Source organism: Bactrocera oleae, chromosome 5 (genome assembly GCF_042242935.1).
Source record: "Bactrocera oleae isolate idBacOlea1 chromosome 5, idBacOlea1, whole genome shotgun sequence".
Classification (NCBI taxonomy): Eukaryota; Metazoa; Arthropoda; class Insecta; order Diptera; family Tephritidae; genus Bactrocera; species Bactrocera oleae.
Genome location: NC_091539.1, coordinates 53,361,353 through 53,384,454, shown reverse-complemented (window position 1 = coordinate 53,384,454; position 23,102 = coordinate 53,361,353). Strand labels below are relative to the sequence as shown.

The 23,102-nt window shown below is 29.9% G+C and overlaps 1 protein-coding gene across 3 annotated transcripts in view; it reads right to left on the bottom strand.

Moving 5' to 3' along the window:
* Positions 1-23,102, bottom strand: part of LOC106622744 (solute carrier family 41 member 2) — a 66,483-nt gene that overhangs the window by 10,888 nt on the left and 32,493 nt on the right. For 2 of the 3 annotated variants that reach the window (XM_036378528.2, XM_036378525.2), the window contains exon 2: positions 1,993-2,342. In XM_036378528.2, coding sequence (XP_036234421.1) covers positions 1,993-2,342 — 350 coding nt within the window. Of the gene's footprint in view, positions 1-1,992; positions 2,343-4,375; positions 5,112-23,102 lie in introns of those variants that run through there. The other variant, XM_036378523.2, reaches the window with a different exon arrangement.

The following is a 23,102-nucleotide window of genomic DNA, read 5'->3' as shown; positions in this document are numbered from 1 at the left end:
TTGATGAAATTCCTGAAGAGAAAGTCTTGCCAACCACATAAATAGGGAAAGCTTTCACCATATTTAGGATTTTACGGCCGTAATACTCAGTTTACGATATACACATTTTTCGTTGTCTGAATTCATCAACGGTAACTAGAAGTATACCAAATATATACTATATATCGCCATTTTCAACAATATTAAGTTACTAACACTCATCGACACTTTTCTACTTAAACTTGAATTTCAAATCTTTTGACAAATATAATTTGACTGGTACATTTAAACTGCGGGCGCAAACCGAATCGATAAAATTTTTTTTCCTAGATTGATACAACCTTGTTTTATATTCGTGGGAAGTTTGTTTACAATATGTCAATTAGTGTCTGTCCGGCAGCTGTTTATTTACGACGCGAAAAGTTAGGTTAACAATTGGACCATGAAAAAAGTGAAAAAGCTTGAAAATCGTTGGTTTGGCATCAGAGATATAGCAGAGGATCTCAACATCTCTAAAGGAACAACTCAACACATTTTGGTTCATGTTTTCGATATGAAGCATGTCAGTGCTATACACGTTTTAGAAAATACGTCAAGTAGAGGTCACAAAAGTTGACAATGTTTGAAAACGTAGCTGAAGGCCCTACATTCATCAAACGCATCATTACTGGTGACGAGACGTGGATTTATGAATATGATGTGGAAACTCTTCAACAATTAAGCGATTGGCGCTGCGACGCTCTGAGCCGATAACGAAAAAACTATGTTAAAGTCGGCCAAAAATGAAGGTGGTGCTCATCGGTTTCATTTATTACCGTGATGTGGTTCTCCGTGAATTCATTTCACAAACTATCAATCGAGACTTCGTTTTGTGGGAAGAGAATTCATGGACTTTTCACCATGATAATGTGCCGTCACATTTTAGCATGATTGTGGCAAAATCGGGCAAAATCGAAACGAAAAACATCGCTTAGTCATTAAAAGTCATTCGCCGAAGGCAAAGCTTTTAACATGTGTAAAGGAAATTAGATTAAGCACTGACATGCTTGTGTTGGCTCCAAAAGAAAGACTAGTTTAAAGGCGATAAATAAATTTGTATGAAAATGCGTGAAATTTCTTTTGTCAGTCCGGGTGAAATTTAATCAGTGTATGAAACGTATTTTTTCAATAATAGTCTTATATATATATATTATATATACAATATATATATTTTTTAATTGTAAGGAAGTAAGGCAAAAATATATAAACCACGCTAAAGTAACGTGGAAGTATTTTATTTTTATTTTAAGCTTGTTTCTATAGGTTTATAGGTCACTTTACTGCTATTAAGCAGTATCTGGTCCAAAGCGGATAGAATATGCATGATACGATGAACATAGATTTATACACTGCCACCACTGGCCTATTTTGCCTTAAATGGATAAACACATACGTGACTAGTATGTATAAGATATAAATGGGTGAAAACTGACTTATAAAAATTAAATTTAATTACCTAAATAAATTATAAAAATTAAATATTCGCTGCATAAAAATAGACGCAAATAGAATATAATATTGTAATTTTCACAAAAATTTACTCTTGCCTACTAACTGTTTATGAAGTTCTCTCTTCTTCGTTGAAGAAAATTATCGCACATTTAAATATTGCCATTTTTGTTATAGTTGTAATATAGGAATAATTACATTGTCTACACAGGCGATTACAGAATTGTTATCGCATCTTTTAATCGTAATCAAAATGCACAAAATGACTGCGCATTTGAATTGAAAAATCGTAATACAAAACAAAAAAACGAAAAACAATTGAAATATGCTTATCATATTTGACATCTTTATGAACATGTATGTAATTAAAAAAATTGAATTTAGTTGGCAGTCGCGTGACAATGTCATTTTTCTCACCTAACATACACAATAGTTAAAAACTACTATTAGAATTTTACTTGCAATACCACATAGTTACACTAACTACAAATATATGTAATAATATGTGAAATTTCTTTGACTCACCTCTACACGGCCGAGCACAATACCCGCACCGATTGTGCCAACACCAGCCAAAAAGAACGGTATCGACACTTGCAATAATATTGATGACCATTTCTCCTGCTTAATACCCGGTCGATTTAATGCCAACTTCTCATCACTGCTACCAGGCACACCGGCAATACTGCTCGCATCTAACGCGCCAATACTGCTACCGCCACCTCCACCACCACCGCCGCTACCGCCTCCGCTACCACGACCACCACCACCCGTGCCAGGATCTGGTTCTGAGGATGCTATGGACGTCGTGATGATTGAGCTTAGTGAACCAGTCGTCGATTGTGGGAGACCGGACAACTTGTCATTGTCGGTGTCTGTAAACGAGTAGTGTAAACAAGAAGAAATGTGGGGGAAGAGACAAAGGAGAACAAACGATATTAAGTCAAAGTTGTGAATTTACATTTTTATCGCGATAAGTGAACATGTGCATAGCAAAAGTAGTCATAAAAAAATTGTATATAATTAAAGATATTTAAATATATAATTTCACATTACTAAAGTGCATACTTGTAAATATTTATTTAAATCAAATTGAGGAGAAAAATTACACCGTGCATAGATAAATAAGGCTCTACGAAGCACACCAAAAGTTTACCCAACCGCGTATCTCACACACAAACATACAAAATGGGTATAAAAGTATTTATGTGAGTAGATTTTCGAGTTCAAATACTTTATATTTAACAATTTCACTTATTCACGTTTATCGATAAAATAAATGCCTAGACTTTTGCCGATGCTCTGAGTCACGCGAAAGTTTAATTAGTTGTACCAGATAATCGACTTACATGACAATAGTAACAAAATATAAACAGTTACATGGACTGAAATTCTTATTACGTAAATAGAAAATTGCGTAAGAATGGAAAAACGACTTATTTGCTAAAAGAAATAATGGTTTTACAAATATATGTTGGAGGTTGAATCACACCTTTACATTATACTTGTATTTATAATTTGTTAAAAATCGCTATTTAAATGAAAAACAAGAAAAAACATTAACTTCAACTACACCGTAGCTACAATAATCTTCACAGCTGCATTTCTTATAGCATAAATGTGAATAAAAAGATCTTTATCTTGATTTTGATAGGTCAGTTTGTATGACACTACCGTTGGAGAGTAGCGAATCGAACGAATTGTGCTACGATTTTTTCTTGGTGGAGAAATTATTCTTTTCGCGTCAAACTAGTAACTATTATAATATTTTTATTTGTCATTTGAGCCATTCGCAATAGTAAAATTAATCAACGATATGCAAAACAAAACTGGGTAGCATTGAAGATAGTTGTTATACCACTTTAACGAGGTATCCGCATACTCTCTTCTATGATAACTTTGTTGATGTTATTAAATGCAATTTTTTTTAACAAGAGCAGGGCGTTAATTAGCGATCAGAAAAATTGTGTTCGAAGGACAGCTAATTTCATCTATGTCAAAAGCATAATAAAGATTTAATTAGTCGAATTTATGAACACTCTTAATAGAAGTTTTACGAAATCGACGTTTTCTTTCATTAAGTTGTAAGGACTAGAAATAACAAAAATTCCCTAGTAAAATAATATATTTTTGTTGTTGTAAATAACTGAGTTTATGTGGCAGAACGTACACAATGTACAATCCAAAACACTGCATGCAAAATATTGTAAAAAAGTCTGAAAATTTGGAAACAAAACATAATTTTATAATTTATAGTAATTCTCATTATTTCAGAAGCCTTAAAAAAAAGTGACACATGATATCAAAATAATTAAATAATTTAGTACGAAAAAATTCTGAGACATTGTATATAATACATACAAATGTGCGTATAGCTGTTTGTTTGTGATTACTTAAAACATAGATAGATATAAAAGATAAAACTTCTGAAATTAATATACATATTTATTAACTTAATTCCGAATATTTCCGCTAAATGTCGATCTCTTTAGCTCATTATTTCTTTTTTAAAATCAATGTGATATATAAATTTACGGGTGCTTTGTCTCAGTTTTGAAATTACTTTGGGATGTGATTAACAAGTGACTTTTTTCGGTATAAATATAATAAAAAAAAAAACTGTGGACCATAAAGCTAGTTAGTTTTTGATAGGAAGGAAAGTGAAGTAAAAAAGAGTAAAGTTCACTAATAATATAAGAAGGTTGCAAAGAAGAAATGAAAAATAGTATTATAGTTAAAGAAGGGGACAACATTTGTTTAAGTACATTACATACAAATATAGATAGATAGAATAAGTAGAAGAAGCAAAAAATACATAATAATGAATAGCAAGATTTTTGGTGTTTTCTCATCATATTGTTTGTGTGTTGTTGTTGTTCTTGTTAACATTTGTGTTTATGCAACTCACCATTTCCATAAATTGTATATAATCTATATTTATCATCATGTTGCTGAACTTTTTGCAATTGTTGCTCTTGTTGTTGTGCTATTGGTGGTGGCAAGGGTTGTGGCAATGGCGCTGTCAGTGACAATGGCAATGTATATCGATAGTGTCCATGTGGTGCGCCATTGTTATTGGTGTAGTATGGTGTGTTGTCATTCTTATTGTTTTTGTTGATGTTATTGTTGCTATTATTTCTTAAAACTAATTCATCAGTGTTATTGGTGTGTTTAGTGTTCACTGTATTTGGATTTGGATTTTGTGTGGCAGAAATGAATTCCATGCTATCGCAGATATTAGTTGTTGCCGTTTGTGGTGTTGGCGGCGTTTGGAAAGCATCATTGCTGATACCGGCATCGGCTAATTTCAAATAATCGTCATCATTGCTGTTGGTCATTAAAGACAAATGCGGCTGTGCTTGCTTCTTACTCGGCGACGGCATTTTGTGTTCGTTGTTTTGGTTTTTTGTTTGTTATTTATATTTTTATATATTATGTTTGTTTTAAAGAGTTTATATAACAATAAGTGCTACTAAAATCTGTGTGAATTTTCGAGACAAGAATTGAAATCTCTGCACATCTTCATATGCTTAAATAAGTTTGTTGCTAACTTTTTTGAAAAATAAGTTTAATTAATATAATTAAATTACTTTCAATAATTTGTAAATTATTTTAAGATATTTTCAAACTGCAAGTCAGTTTAAGTAAAGAGACACTGAAAGTCTTGCACTTATTTTATATATAACAATTTTAATTAACTAGAATACAGAGGCAAATATTTTTTAATAGAAATTAATTTTAATTTTACTAAAAAATTCTGCTGCTATAAAGTTTTGTGTACTAATTATTTAATTGTACAAATGAAACTTAAAGCGCCAATTTTTGGAAACTATTTGGTTTTATAAAAAACAACAAATATTGTACGATTTTTATCTGGACTTAATTTTTTACATACTTTTTGACGCTTTGGATTCAATATTTTTTGTTTACTTTTAAAAATTAATACTAAATTACAAATGAAAACAACAATATCACACACAGTTAATTTTTTTTTTTAATTAACAAAATTTGTTAACAATAAGTCAAAATATAAATGCTAAATTATTTTGGAAATTTTATAAATTTTTATTAATTTATATGGCGTAGGTTTCGTGGGTACAGCAATTAGCTCTGCCAACGTTTGGTTTACATTTTCGTGATGATTTTGTGGGCGTGTCTCTTGCTGCAGATCGTTCGTCGATGATTTTGACAGAGACACGTGTCTTGGAAGCAATTGTAGTTTGAATAGCCGAGTTTTCGTAGATACGCCGTGCTTGTTGTAGCGAATTCTAGTAGCTGCCTTCGTTTTTTTTTAGTTTTTTGGTCTCGCGAAGTATATATTTTACTGCTGTTGTTGTTGGTGTGAGTTTTTGAAATTGTTTGTTAGTGTATACGAAATAAGTAGTGAAAATAGCGAAAACTTGTTGAGTGAAAGAAGTGTTTCGAAAAAATAGTTTACAAGTTGTACAAATCAACGTTTGCTTTTTTATTTTTGTTAGAATTTTCTGTTTTACTGGCTTCTATTCTGTTCGCGAGACAGAAGTGCGCCTTCGGCTTTAGTCACCGGACCGTTGATATGGCTAAAAGAAATAAATCAGAAGCAGAAAAAAAGAAACGTTGGTTTCAGGGGCGACATTTGTTGTTTTACATCACAAAACTCTTCATAAGAGTTTACGCAAATGTTTAAATATGTAAAAATAAAAAAAGTTTGTGCATATTTTAGCTCTTCACAGGATTAATTTTAAATTTCTTTTTAAACAATTTTTTGTTGCGTTGTAAGAATGTTGCGTTGAGTTGAAATAAAAAGAATATGGTAAAGTAGATATTTGAAAAAAAATTATTAAATAAAAAAAATTGAACGTTGCTCATTATTAGTTTATCTTATTGTTTAGTACTAAAGTTAATGTTTAAAAAATTGAGGGTTGTTTTTAGGAATTATAATAAAACTAGAAATTGGGTAAATAGTTCTGAGCTTATTGTCTTATAACAATCGTAGATGCATACTTCATAAAAGCCCGGATTCGAAAATGTTTATTAATGTCTTAAACTTATTATCAGAGTAACTAACTTCAATTGCATATATATAATACTTTAATACTTAAAAAAAAGTTATTTAGTTAATTATATTGTTATTATAATTAAATTAAGTAATATGCAATAATACAATATATGTATGATAAAATAACGATAAATAAAATATAATTATGTAAAACCTTAGCGTTTCGATTAAATAATTTGATTTAGAAATTTTATGAATTAAAAAAGTTAAATAACTAAAAAATATAAATTATTAGTCTGTGCTTCTAATTAACAACCAAAAAATGCATGTTGTTGTTGTTGCTGTTGTTGTTTCTTGAATCATTTCTTATATATCACACAGTTTCACAAACCTACACAAGATCTAACGGTATATTAGTTAAGTCTCACCACAAGTCCATGTTTTTACATGAAAATTATATTATGAGAAATTTGCCATGGCTATATAAAACCCCTGCTATTTTCTGATAATTCTAACCAAAAAAAAGTTTACAACAAGTTTTTAATGTTGTGTAGGCAGTGTTGCAAATAATGCAATAAAAAAATAATTGAAATATCCCTTGAATTAGAAGTTTTTAAATTTGTAGTCCCAAATACGAGTTGAAAAAAAAAAATAAAAAAAATTTTCATCCCGCATACCGGATTAAAAAATAAAAAATTTTAGTCTCAACAACTGGACAAAAAAGGATTTGCTTTAGAATTAACATTTTTTTTTGCGTTCATTCAAATCAAAAAGTAATTTTTCAATTTTAAATTTTTAATCCCAAACATCTTCAATTAATAATTGAAAATTAAATTTTTAATCCCAGCATAGGGATTAAAAAAATTTAAATATAACTTTTAATCCAAAAATTTTGAATTAAAAACCCCTGAGTGTTGGGTATCTCAGCAGCTCTGCTACCGATTTAATTTTGTTCCTACTTTTGTATTATGTGTTGGTAAGTGCCATAGTCCATATTTGATACTGCTCTTCAGTTACCTTTGTGGGACCTAACAATTATTTGGAAATTCTTAGAATTTAACAATAAATTTAGGTAAGTTAATTGTTTGTAAAAAAATGTTGAGTTTTATTTTTTTTTTTGTCAATATAATGTGCTCATAAATGGTGATTTTTTCGTAAGATATAAGATATAATAAATCAGCACAGTAAAAAATAAGCTCATACATATTATACTTGTATATTAGGGTGTCCGTAATTTCCCAAGTTAATTTTTTTTTGCAAGCGGCCCATGAAGTTTCAGTTTTTGCCCTAAAAACAATGATCCAATGTAAACAAGATCTTTACTGCAAACAATAATCAACTTGGGCAATAATGGACTCGCTAAAGTACAGATGTATGTTTCGTATTGAATTAAAAGCCATCTTGTTCGATAGCACTAATTGTTTTATCCAGATTTTGAATCTTAAAACAGACATCAGCTTATGAGATGACAAATATAATACATGAGTGGAGTGACCTGACTTGAAGATTTAAAAGACAAAATATACAGAAACAATAAATATATTATATACCGAATTTGGTTGAAATCGGTTAACCTATATCTAACTCGATTAGTTTTAGTTGATGCAGATAACCGTTAGGTAAACAAACCTATTATACTCTCGAGCAACATGCGAGAGTATAAAAATTACAATTTCAATTGTCATGCAAATTTGTGCAAAAATTATTTGCAAACACAAATCAGGCTTTTGCACAAATTTCTTAGAATTCAAGATAAGCATTAAATAATTTATTCACACTCATAGTATTACGTATTAAAATTGAGAATTTATTGGTGAAAGCCAATATTTAATAGGTAAAAGGTAGAACTTTCGACATCAAAGGCAAATTTATTAATGAAACGATTTGCAACTAACTAACAGAGCGAGCAACATAAATTTATTGAACGTGAAATCAGTCTATGAATATATATGAAGATGATACTAATTTATACAAATATGGATAAGCGTGAATATATTTCTCAGATACACACGCCGTGTGGATCAAAACGAAAAAGATAACGTAGCTAAAGTAACTGGTTTCAAATTTGCAATTTTTCAAAATTAAAATAATGAGATAGTTTCCATCGCCTACCTACATCTATAGATAGATAGATATAGATATACAGCGTGAAGTGTAAATAACTCTTGTAAACATCTTGAAATTTTCATTAAACGTATTTTTGACGTTATTAACAAAGCATTGGAGAAATAAAAAATATGCAACTAAAATTAAGAGGATGCTTGTTTAATTTAGAATCTCATGCTATTATTTTTCTAAAATAGAAACCATACTTCTATTTATAGACACTTATTTAAAATTATATCACCTTTGACAGATAAAAAAATTGAAAGTTTGAAAATGTATTACGTATTAAAAACAAAATTTATAAATTGAAATATTTTTTAAATAAATTAAGGGGCACACTTTATGTGATAGCCTAAGAAAGACGATTTTTGGGAATTATAAAAAACTGCTGTATCAATTGTTAATATTTTAAAAATTAGAAAAAGGTAAGATTTTTGAAGAAAAAAATTTAATATTTCTTCTCCAACCTTCTTCGTTAAAATAAAACAATCGAGAATTATCTAGGAGACATTGTCCGTACAAAACAAAAAAATCAAAAATTGACAAAGTAGAGACGTTTTAAAAAAAAACTTGAATTTTACCTAAATTTTGGTCTCGTAATAAAAAAATCAAAAATTGACAAAGTGGAGACGTTTTTCAAAAAAGTTGAATTTTACACAAAACTTTGGTCTCGTAGGTCATTTTATAGAGAACTATATACAGAAAATATTTGAAAGCGATCGAATCATTTCTCTACCAGTTATCACTACAGAAATTTTGAAAAATTGTATTTTTGAGAAAAACGCGATTAAATACCATATTTGTAAATTGATTAGACTGATTGGCGGTTATATTTCAGAATGCTGTGACTCAAAAACTATTTGACATAACGATTTAAAATTTAGTATGTTATTTTTAAAAATCAATTTTTTTTTTAATTTCACACTAGATATGCCCTTTAAGTTATACTCATAAATAGTAATAAAATATCAAATAAATTTCATCCACACCACCAGTTGTGACTAGAAAATTATTCCAACCATACTCATATGCACACATATGTCGAGAAATGCGACTGAGATTTCAGAAAGTTTAATTATTTATATGCACCGTTACATAAATGGATCTAGAGTGCTGGGCGAATATATTATAACTGGAGTTAAGTATAAAACAACTATCACTTTCGAGATATCTAATAAATACACATATATTGCAATATTAATATATTCTAAATCCATATACATATATTGCAAAAACATCTGAAAAAGATTACCGCTTGCACTCATTCATATGTACATATATGTATATAGCCTTTGCAACAAAAGAGATTAATTGTCACAGTGTCTGTATGTATTTTTATTTATTTTACTTCAATTTGCAATTTATCAAATTCACTTTTTTAAAAGTTACGTTTGAGAAACTTGTTTGCAATTTTACTTGTGCATACCTGTTTCAAAATACCAAGAAAACGATGCTCACTAAATTTATATATACCTACATAAGTACACATACGTTGGTTTAATACTTCATGTGGATTTGTGAGTAAAATTTTTTATACAATCTTAGAAGTATTTATATTTTTACGAATTTACTAGATACTAATAAATTCCAGTAAAAATTTTGAGAAAATAATGTATGTATGAATAATAGTTATCAATTTATTGAAATATTGGCACTTTTAAACTTCCACTTTATGTATATTTGTATATTTGTAAGCCTGTGCTGTTTATCATGCACACATTTTTTGTATAGATATTTTTATTAATTTACGCATTGTGGCAAATTGTGTGAATTAATTATTCCATACAATGATAATTTAAGAAGAAACATAAAAATCGTAGATACTAAACGATTGATAAGCTAACAAAAAATGCTTAAAGAGAAAAGGCAGCCTGAGAGCAAAGGTGAAAAAAATATATTAAGCTGAAACGATGTTAGATTTAAACGAATATAATAGTAAATTAAATATAAATATATATCAGAGCTATGTGAGTATAATTTCTGAAACACACTAATAACTATAAACAAATTTATTTTATCTTAGTAAAATATCAATTAAAAGTCAGAGTAAGCGTTGAAAAACTTGAACTTGAAATTTTCGCTGAAATTCACACTTTTAGTCGCAATTACGCACATACATAAATAATCGCATAACCTATTAAAATATGAATGCAGCTAGACAGATGTACGGATAATAATATTGATATGTCAAGCGTGGAAATATGGACAAAAATGTTGCGATAATTTGCGCAGACAGGTGATATCTTGCAAAGTCAATAACAATTTACTGTCAGATCAATTGGATTTTTATATTTACTTCATTTTAGGTTATGCCAACTATATAATAACCATTATATGTTATATTATGTGCCGATTAGTACAACAGCAACATAAAAAAGTAAGGAAGGGCTAAGTTCGGGGGTAACCGAACTTTTTTGACTCTCGCCACTAACAAGAATCAAAGACTAGGAAACACCTTCAGATGTTGGCAAAACTTTATATTAAACTAGGAAAAGTATCGCCGTAATATCATCAATTTTAGGCGAGAGAAAAAACTTTTATTAAAAAGAGAAATTCAGACAGTACGATTTCTTACATATTGACCGATAGATGAGGTATGAAGTGAACCGGAAGTTCGAAAATATTTATGTTAGATACATGCGGGCTAAGGAAAGTGTTGAGCCGATTTTACTAATTTTTATCAAGACATTTTGACACACAGTGCCCAATAGGATGTTTGGCTAACTTCACATACCAAATTTGGTTGAAATCGGGCGAGTAGTAGAGATATAGAATTTCACCTAAAGGTCGGCGGTGCCACGACCATTGTCCAATCTTTACATCTGCTCCCATAAAGCCCTTCCTTATCATCATGGTGGTGAAATTTAATGCTTGTAACGCATATATTCAGTGAGGTAGCGCATTTTTGGTGGTTTTCAGCATAACCGTTATATGGGGAGATGGCATTCTTATTATCTGATTTTACTGATTTCCAGAGTGTATGAAGAACTACTAAAATATTTATTTTCAGAAAGTTTGGTTGAGTTCGCTTCAGCGGTTTGGAAGATCTGTACATGAAACTATATAGAGGGCGGGCCCAAATGTCCCTAGCTACAGCGAACGTTAGTTTTGTATCTTAATTTAGTGCCCAATTATGGGACTTTATAGTTTTTCGTTTAATGGCGCCCATCTGCAATACCAACCCTATATACCTTTTGTGCCATGGAATATGTCTACCAAATTTCATCGCCATATTTAAATGTTTACTCAAGTTATTGCTTGCACGGACCGACAGACGAACAGACAATTACTCGGAATTCTACTCGTTTCATCATCCTGATCATTTATATATACGAGGGTTGCCTTCTATATTTCGAGATTAGGAAGCAACAACAAATGTTAATTATCGAAAATCTCTTTATTGTTTTTAAAAATATTCTCTCTTTTGCCACGAGAATAAAAAGAAGTCATTCGGTGCCTAGTCAGGACTATGCGCTGGATGATTGATGAATTTTAGATGACACTTACAACCGTTAGGTGAACAAAACTATTATACTCTGTAGCAACATGTTATAAGAGTATAAAAACTTAAAGGAGACCGACTATTGGAAACAGGACGAGCATTTTTGTGCTTTAGATACAGAGAGCTCGTAGGAAAATACAACAGTTAGATAAATTATACCGTATAAACGGTGATTTACAATACAACAACTTCATAACCAAAACTTATATTGATTTCCGCAAACAAGCAGCTAAATGAAATTACGCCGCAATAAATGACTCAACGCGGCGTATGAGTAACATTTTATTGCTATTATTGCCGTTAGTATGACAAAAATGCTGCAGCGTTTCTGAATATATTCATTTGTATATGTATTTAAAACTCATATATATGTATATACAAGAAAATCTCTACATATATTAATAATATTTTCATAATATCACTCATATATGTATGTATAGGCGACGATATATTAATTTACTACTTAGCATCAAATAAGCTGCTTCTCTGCTACAGAAAGTCCAAAATATCAGACAACAATAAAGGCATTTAAAAATTTTCAACTTTAAAGCACACGCTAAGTACATATAACAACTCATAAAACAGAAAGCACACGAGATTATGGGATGATAATAATTCTTTGCTGCTATTTAAACTAACGGTACGTAGTAATGCATCCATATGTATTATCGGTTGTATTATTTTGTTACACAAATTGTCAATTGTTGATACATAGGCTAATTACGCCAATGCAATTTAGTTTATCTCCAGCAGATAACCACTATACGCCGCGTTCATCAACCAATCCACAAAAGTATGTGTAAGCACTTCGGTTATTACGTTTATAATTATTTACTGTAGTTTTTAGAAAAAAAAAGATATATATGATTCTGTGGTAGATTCATATATATTATATATGGTATACAGCTGATTATAGCATGCCTACTTGTCTGTTTGAACATGCGCGTGTAATAATTATGGCACTACACCCTAATAACTTTTCAATTGAATTTGGTACATTGGTAAAGCATATTAATTTATTATCATGAGCCTCAGCTAATCTTATCTTATGATTTTTTGTTGTATCAAATAAATAAATAATTAAGTTTTTGTTTGTTTGCATTTTGGTTATTATCACTAAAATCATTGTCAGCTGTCAGCACCTATAGATTCTTCAAATGATATTGTTTTATAATATATTTTACCCGCAGATCGTATGTGCTTGATACTTAAAGCCTTTTCTACCTTGTATGTGCTTGTATAACTTGTTGAGTTTACTTACTACAAGTATTTGTTGTTTAAGAACTTATAACTTAATACTTCCTATTACTTATCATTTTCAAACTGTCTGGATGCAATTAGTTTTATACAAAATATTTGAAAAGAAAAATCCTACTTGAGTGAAGCGTAAGTAGATTTTAATTTACTACTTGTAATTTTTCAAGTGTTAATTATTTAATAATGTAATATTATTTATTTAAAATATTTCTTAGAAAAAAAATTAAGAATATTTTTTTTAAATCAAATTTTAAAGTATTATTGTATACTGTCAATTTTTTAAGTAATAAAATTTATATGACATTAGCAAAATCTATGTTTTAATTACAGAATTAACAATTATTTCGAAAAGTAAATTTTTTTCAGATTTTACTTGATTTATACTAAGTATTATTTACCATTTAATAATGAACAGACTTACTCGGGAGCATTGTTTGCAAATTGTGCAAGTTTATTATCAAAATAATGGTTCGGTTCGACCGACGCATCGCGCGCTGCATTCAAAGTGAAGCGTAAGCATATACTATGTGCTATATATGTATATATACAGTTATATTTGTATGTTCGATTCTATTTTTGTTACCAAAGTTGATAATATTGTACGATTCACAACAAACACATATTAGGCAACAATTTTCTAGCTTTTAAAGTAGTTCCCAAGTAATTAACTACTAAACTAAGATTGCTTCCATAATTTCTTTTATGGCACAGTCAATTAATTTATGGAACTAATAGTACCTATTTCCTACTGTTATTTATAAGGTGGCTTTTAGATTTAATATACTAAAATATGCAATGAGACTAAATAAATTAATCAAAAATATGTTTGGCAGCTAAAAAGAAATTCCCTTTAGTGGTCATGGTATGTAGTATATTCTTCTTATTATTTATACTAGTGAAGTATACATATGGAAATATTGAGCCTTTTATCTATCTTAGATTGAAATCAGTGTTTATTTCAGCACATTATTTTATAAACATCTAATCTTATTTGAATGAAATGCGCTGATAATTCACACGCTCTAGCACTTTGTTGCAAAATTTAATTGTTTAGCAACTACGTGAAATACAATAAAACAAATTTGGCTCTTCTTTATGGTATATTCGTTCGTGTATATATAATATATACAAGTATGAGCCCCAATCTAGTTTGTGCCAGATTTTAAAGCAATAAACTTCTTTCAAACTTTATTATTCAGCAAAGTAGCTTCACTAGTAACCAAGTATGTATATGTATGTACATGAATTGTGTATTTTTAATTTTTTTAATTTTAATGAGTTTAATTAACAAAACAACGTTAATTTTGGAAGATAATTATAAGCACACGCTTGAAATAAATTAAAGAAATGAAAAAAATGAAATAACTGAAGAATAAACCATACATAAATCTGAAGACTTATTTGAGTATGCTTAAAAAATTAAGAATCTTTAAATAAAAGCCACATAGTAGAGAACATTTATTATAAAAAAGTAAGTAAGTTCTAAGTTCGGGAGTAACCGAACATTTTATACCTTCGCAACTTGCAAGGATCAAAGCCCGAGAAATTACTTCAGGTGTTGGCAAAATTTTATTTTTTATTATAAGAAAATCGTATTGCGGTGATTGCTCTCTTACTCTCTTCGATGAAGAACATTGGATCTTCCTGCAAGATTCTGCTTCAGCGCACAAGGCAAAAATCAACCAGCAGTGACTTAAAAGCAATAGTCCTAGTTTCATAACTGCTGATGATTGGCTGTCTGGAAGCCTAGATTTAAAGCCATTGGGCTACAGTTTATGGTCCGAACTGGAGAACATGGCCTATCGAATACCCCACAGCAATTTGGAGAGTTTCAAAAAATCTTTTGTTCGAGCAGAGCCGGCAACAGCAATAGACACTTTGCGTGCTACTATGTACCATATATTATATATTGATCAGTGGGCGGATCAGTTGAGGGCTTGTGTGAAAGCAAAAGGTGGTGACCATTTCGAATAAAATTTTGTTCATCGCTTAACTAATATATGCATTATTAAATAAAATTAACTTTATTAAAAAACTTACTAAATTTGTAACATGATAAGTATAATATTTAGAACTCATATAAGCCAGTTAATTAAGTACATTAAGGCAATTTGCTAATTGACTAAATTAAATGACCGTCTGAAATGGTGATAGGTCAAAAATTATCAATTAGATTTTAATTGCTAGATTGAGTTTTATTTAAATAATAGGTGCTTCATAATAACACCAGAATCAAGTGCGAGAAAAAAATAAAGTCATGAGGATTAAATAATTATTTGATTATTTTCCATATACATATTTAATATGATTTGAAAAAATAGATAAAAAATTGGCGTTAATTACTAATTGCATGCCCTATTTGTCGCAAAACCTCAAATCAAGTTCACTATCATTGGCAATAAATTTAATAATATGCAAATAAAGCAATTACACACAAAAAGAGTAGATAGGAAACAAACGCCAAACTAGTAGGCAAGAAATCGTGCAATTGCTTTGTTTGTTTTTGCTTATTACTATTTTTTTTCTCATTCGCATGTGCCACATTTTCTGTCTTGGTCATCTCTACTTTATTTTAAACTCAATTAGGCCGCTTGTTAATTTTTTTTGTAAGTTATATTATAACTAATTGCAACAACAACAATTTTATTGTAATTATTATTATGTTATGCACGTGCCGCTAACTAAAATCCATAGACAGAGCAAAAACAAAAAGAATAATAGCCAACGCAACAGATGAGCATTAACACCTTTAACTTGCCGCTTGCAGACTAGATTGCAGTCAATTTTGATGCAATTATAGACATACAAACATATGAATATATGCTGTATAGCAGTTTCGAATAGTTTTAAGTGAGTTGAATCATTGCTGTAAGGGTTTATTGCTTATAAAATGCGGAAGCTCATAATATTGGGTTTATATTGCTACTTTACAGGTTTCAATAAAAATTAAATGAGCGCATAATTACAATATGTATTTATTTCGTTTACAAATTTCCCGTAATATACTTTGTTGCTTTTTTAGGCTAGCTGATTGACTTCAATTTATTATAATTGTTGCAATGATTATGATTTAGTTTTTGTAGTATGGCTTTGTGAGTAAAATTGCAATAACGTAAACAGTGGTGGTCATGAATTAAATATGACCGATCATATAACAGATATAAAAAAGTAAAAGATAAATAATTGGGTATAAGTTAAATTGGAATCAGTGAAAATTGACTTAAATTATTTTTATGCCTTTGGTTTTTTGTACCATAATATCTTTTTATAATTGCTATACCCTGAACAGGATTAATGGTCAGCGTATCGAGATGAGTAGATTTTGCTATGTCTATCTGTATATAAGAGAACTATTCTTTCAGTTTCTGAGATTAAAAGATATCGATCTGAAATTTTGCACACGTCCATTTCTCCCAAATAAGCTGCTCATTTGTCGGATCTGCCGATATTGAACCCCTGTAGGATATAACTTCCATATAAATTTACCGATCAAAATTAATTTCTTGTATGAAAAACTTTTTTATTTGACAAGATATGTGTATATCTTCAGAAAAGGAAGGATGAATTATTATGCAAAGCCACTGTATAATCTTCGCACAAATTGTTCAGATCGTCCCCTATAGCATATAACTGCCATTCAAACTGATCGTTAAAAACGAAAATAAAATGTATAACCTTTTATGCACTTGTGGAAGGTTTTATAGCTTCGGTGCAGCCGAAATTAAAGTTTTTTTTACAGATTGTTTTAATACATAATAATTATAATAATTTTAAATCCCATTGCAAGAACACAACTTAAGTTCATAATTTTTCATCACAAATATTTTGAGATTTGAATCAATCACATCTAAAATATTATAAAGGATTGAAAAAAATATATAAAATGGTTCTAAACTCATGACCACCACTGTATAAGTGTGTGTGCACACAATATTCACACCATAACGGTTGTAAGCAAATCAGCCGACAAACAAACACTAAATTACACCTTTTCTTCTTTTTAATTTTCCTACACGTCATGCAACCGTACAACAACACCAACAGATTCGGTAGTGCATTTTATAGCTGAATACTAAATAATTGCTTACAACAATTTGGTTGTTGTAGAAAAATTGATTGATTTGGTGCATCCATACGAGATCGACACAAAAGCCGCATTATCATAGACATCACTTGTTGTTGCTTTTTAGATGTAGACAAATAACTGTTTTATTTGTAAGGTATTGTATTGTTGAGCGAAGAGAGTGGATTACTGAATTACAATTAAAAAGTTTGTAGTTTAAATTGTATAGCGATTATGTAAATGGGTTAAGCGTCAGCTGAAGTGCAGCCACCCGTCAGTGATCGCCGCAACGCAATCTCTTTAGATCGCTACATTACGGAAGAGCTGATATGCCTGAACTAGTTGAAAAGGTTGCAGATATGCATGAATCGATATACCGATTATTAATTACATATGTACTTATATAAGTGAATTAAAAAATTAGCATATTAATACCAATAAGTGCTTAAATGGAGCACAAAACTCTTAAGTAAGTACCGAAACAAAAAACTTTAAGTGCTTTAAGACTACTTTTTCTATAAGGTTATAAGTTTAAGAAAAAACGTACGCTTTATAATAAATAAGTTACTGAATTTCTAAGAACACCTATTATAAATTATCATTAATTGTGGTGTAAGTAGGTAAAATAATACCCGTAAGCAAGTGTCTTAATAAGTTATCGTTTAACTCGTATGAAATGCTTGTAAGTGGACAGTACAGTGGGTTGCTTACAAATGAAACGGGATTATAATAAATTGCGAAAAGCCATTTAAGTAACTGCTTGTTAATGATTAAAAAAACAATAGCTGTTAATAAGTCCAGTAAGCAATAAGAATGATCTATAAAATATTAACATTAGCTCGACTATTTGATTCAGGTTTTTTTTTAGTTTTTTTTTTATTGACAAAGCTTATGTACTACTTTTAATTAATTCACAGTAAACAAAATAATTTTCATAATCAATTTTTTTGTTTTAATGTTAAACTTCAATCAACAAACAAGATATGTTTTGAGACATGTGGTGTTGTCACAGTTTTTAAATACCGTCTAGCAATTTTTCAAACTTTTCAACATTATTTCAAGTTCATTTATAAGCAATCATAAAAATGATTAAAAAATCACTTCTGACTAAAAATATTATATCCGAATCTATACAGGTTAGATCGAATAGTATTTATTGAAATTTTCGTACTAATACAGACGAAGTGTTGCCAGTATGTTTAAATACATTTTAGGAAATTTTTAACATTATTTCGAGTCCATTTACACAAAATTATAAAAAATTATTAAAAATCCACTTCGAACTAAAATGATCTGAACCGTTCTAAGTTAAATTCACTTACATTTTTTGAATTTATTTTAATAACAATTTTTGTACAATAATTTTGTGGTATTTTATACATTGCTAAAATATATTTCTTGGTAATTTTAAATAAAAAAATGAGACAATTGCTGTGGCTTATAATAATTTCAAATGAAAGTCATTGACAAGTTTTTAATGATTTGTCGAAGGTTTGTTTTAGAGATAAAAAATTTAGTAAATACAAACTAATAAGCAAATCATGCAGCTACTTTAATTGAGCGTATTTAATTGAGTGAGTTTAGCACGTGATTGAACTATTTGGCGTTTAAGAAAAGCTTGGGTGATTGAAGGCATGTTTTTATGGGAGAAAAGAGGCAAGAATATCTTTTTCCTTAGATATGTTTTTTATAAGAAGAAGTAAAGCAAATAAATTGAAAAAGGCTCGCGATCTCATTATGTGATTTAACCAGTAAGGTGCTGTTAACTGGCGTTTAATGACCTTTATTGTAGCGTGTGCAATTTGAAAATTCAGCAATCCATCAACCGAAATATTTATTTTGTTGAAAATCAAAAACCTTCTTTGTACCATAAATACATAAACATCTTTTTTGTTTAAAATATTAGAGTGCTTAAGCGATAATCCACTCTTGATCCTTTGATACTGTTTACTAATTAATCAACTTTTATAACATCGATTTCGATTACTTGGGTATGTATAACTATTGAATAAAACAATAAAACATAATCAGATGCAAAAAATAACTGAACCAAAAATTACCAGTAAATAATCTTATTTAATTTATTTTAAAAAATCGTAATTGTTTGTGGGCAAGTGAGCCTATTTTAGGAATTTATAGATTTATTAATATCACAAACAGTTTGTACCACAGATTATATACAAATAAACATAAAATAGGCATCTAAATGAAAAACCGTGGGAAATGTATTAGGCGATTGGCTTTGCGACCTTCAATAACGTTATGGTCAAATTAGATTTTAAATACCGTTCTTGCACTTCCGGTCTAAAGGGACCTTCAGAGCATGGTTAGTAAAATATATAATTAATCACTAAAATTAATTATCAATTAAGAACAGTTGATCAACAATGCAGGTGCTTGTTATAGCAGCTCTTTGTATAACATAATGAAATTCGTAGCTTATTAGTCCAGTGACAGTGATAGAAAAGTAGTAAAAAGAAGTAGTAAAATGAAAGATCTATTCAAACAAAAGACGGTGGCAATTTCGAATTCAATAATCGTATTTAAAAAATTCAAATATAGAAAATTGGCAATACAAACGAACTCATGGTAAAACCAAAAGTCTCGTAAAAAGATCTGCACTTTTTTATTGAACCATTATATATTTTAATAGGATTTTAATGCAAAAATTAATACAGACATCACAGAAGAATAGCAATTACTTAAGAACAAAACCGCAAAAAGTCCGAAAAACCCAAGAACACATTTAAAATATTTAAATCAATTTACTTATAGTATTTCACGTTTATAGCTACGAATTAGACATGCCTTGTAGCAAAACGCTTTTAGAATTTTAACTTTTTTTTAAAAGTACGTAAGTACAAGTATTTCTCTTTGTTAGCTTTTCGCATAAGCGTGTTAATGCTTATTTATGCCTTACTTAAAATGGTTGCAAATATTAAATAGCTAAATTATTTGACATCTACTAACTAAAAGGCGGTCTCATAAAGACAGAAATTCATTATATCGCATATTTTAATATTTGCATTGCATGGGTGGAGCGAGTATCTGGCACACTCCGGTGTTAAAACGAATGGCTCATTAAAATGCCTAACGAGTCAGCGTACATTCTTCCCAAGGGAATACCCACTGGTTCTGTTGAATGAATACATGATTTTGAACACAAATTAATATTTTTGGAAGAAATTTGGTGTTATTTGATATAAAATCAGTTACAGGGTAGTACTACTGTTAAAAACATGGAAAAATCTTATTTATAATTTAATATTATTTTTTTAAATAAAATTTTAATGTTTGTAACCCAATTTATGTCTCTTTCACTGCTATGTACCATCAATATATTTATTTTAATGAAATATGTAGTACTTTTATTATGCAATTCCATAATATTAAGTACTCAATGTCAAAAACGCACAATTATTTGCAATCTGCCATTTTTTTGTATATTTTAAATATTAAGTATTTGTTTGGTAGGAATTTTTACGCCAAATTGAACCTATTGAAATAAGATAAGTGCAGTTAGCATTTACTCAATACATATTTATCAAAAGTTAATTATATTGTAAAGTGACAAAGCAAATATAAACACGAGTGTCTACAGTGTAAAGTCTAGCGATTGCATGATGCGGTGTGTATGATCCCTTGTAAATAAAATCGGAAAAAGTGAAAAAAGGCTTGATATGTTTACATGCATGTAAATAAGAGAGAATTTGATTAAATGTTTGTTAAAACGGTGAATACAAATAGATTTAGTATTTTATATGAACAAAATGGCGGGGTGAAAGATTACTCGGCAGACAGGTGACTGTTCATGCTAGCGATCACTTGTGAAACAAGAAAAAGGGTTAACTTTAGCTGTATCGATGCCTAATACCCTTCACAGGTGCTGTTGATATAGCATAAAAGTATATACAAATATTTTATCTTTATTTCGATCCATCATTTTATAAGACAGCTATATACTATAGTGATCCGATATCGACGGTCCCGACAAATGAGCAGCTCGTTAGAAAGAAAAATTGCAAACTTCAGATCGATATCTCAAAAACTGAGGGACTAGTTCGCATGTATACAGGCAGACAGACAGACGGACATGACTAAACTCAGCTCGTCACGTTGATCATTTATATATATATACTATAGAGAGTCTTTGACGTTTCCTAGTTGCTAACTTCATAGTCAACTTAATACGTTATACACTGTTCAGGGTATAAAAATCGATATTTCTATGAATCTAGGCATACATGTTTCTATTTCACTCTAATCTGATTTTACCAAATAGCTATTTTTTAAATTAGTCACCAATGTCTTATACATAGGTTTGTACATTAGCAGACTGAATTCAGTATGGCGAATGAGATGTGTCAAAGGAACGTATCTCCATAACAAAAGAATTTGCATTATTTTTGGCCTCAATGGGGGTTTTTTAGATCTACATAAGCTAATGTGCCTGATTTGCATTATAAATAACTTCACCTATTTTAAGAAAGTTAATTTATTCTTGCAATTCATTGAGAATGCGATCACAATTTTATCAAATTTTTGTGGAATTTACAAAGTAATACAATTGGAAATTAAATATAAAAAGTAGTTGTTTTAATTATTAAGAAACAATGGCTTTTTGCCGTTCGCTTTTTGTGGAGCGCATCTGAACTTCACATTATTAATTTTCAATTTATTAATAATTAATTTAATTCAATTAGACTTATTAATTGTTGTAAGTGGCTATTGACAAATAACCAAAATGTAAATGAACTTTTACATATCAGTTGTTTGTTTGTAATTAGTATTTACATTAAATTTGATAAAACTTTTCACGAATAAAAAAAGTAGAGAGTTCATTATTTATATGTACTTTTCCTTTGATTCGATTTTGGCTGTCAAAATTGATGACAGTTACTACTGATATGTTATGTATAAATCTTTGTCACCAAGTGATAAATCCTCAAATATATAAACGCTTATGTCTACATTTATACAGAAATGATTGTTTGAACGATCAACGCATTCCGGTCACACATTTATAACAACTTCCATCACCAAATTAAGGTGCAAATTAAATTGTGTACCGGTTTGTCAAATAAATTCGTTTATTTACATTTGAAGTGGACTTTCGTCACCCACTGTTTAGCGCTTAGGATCTGTAAGTGATTGACAACAATTGCACAGGAGCGCCAGAGAAATGTTACGAAAATATGTACACAAATCACAGCCACAATTGAGTAGTTACATAAGTACTAGTGGCTAAATGAGCTCAGCCTCCCGCCCTAATGCAGTCAATCACACCGCACAACACACCACTCACACGACAACACAACACACCACTTACAGGACAACACTGGCACACCACACCTGGAAATACCCACACACCACGCACCAAAGCAACCTTACTGGAAGCAGCAGCATACACCCACACACAATAACTCTACACACCAACATTAACAAAAGGAGGGAGGGCGATCGCGCCGAGCCTCTTTTCGATCGAAAGCGCTAAACCGAGAAGTCGCAGTTGAAGTTCCGCCTTTTCTCCACGGTCGTAGATCCCGATTATCTTTTAACAACTTATAAAGTGAAATTGTAATTTTTTGATTTTGATTGTTATAAATATAATTATCTTTATAAATACATGATATTGTAAATTGCGTAAAACGTTTGCGATAGAAATAAATTGTGTAATAATTTTCTAAACTTTTACAAAGACGGGAGCGTTTAGTGGAACGAAAAGGTGA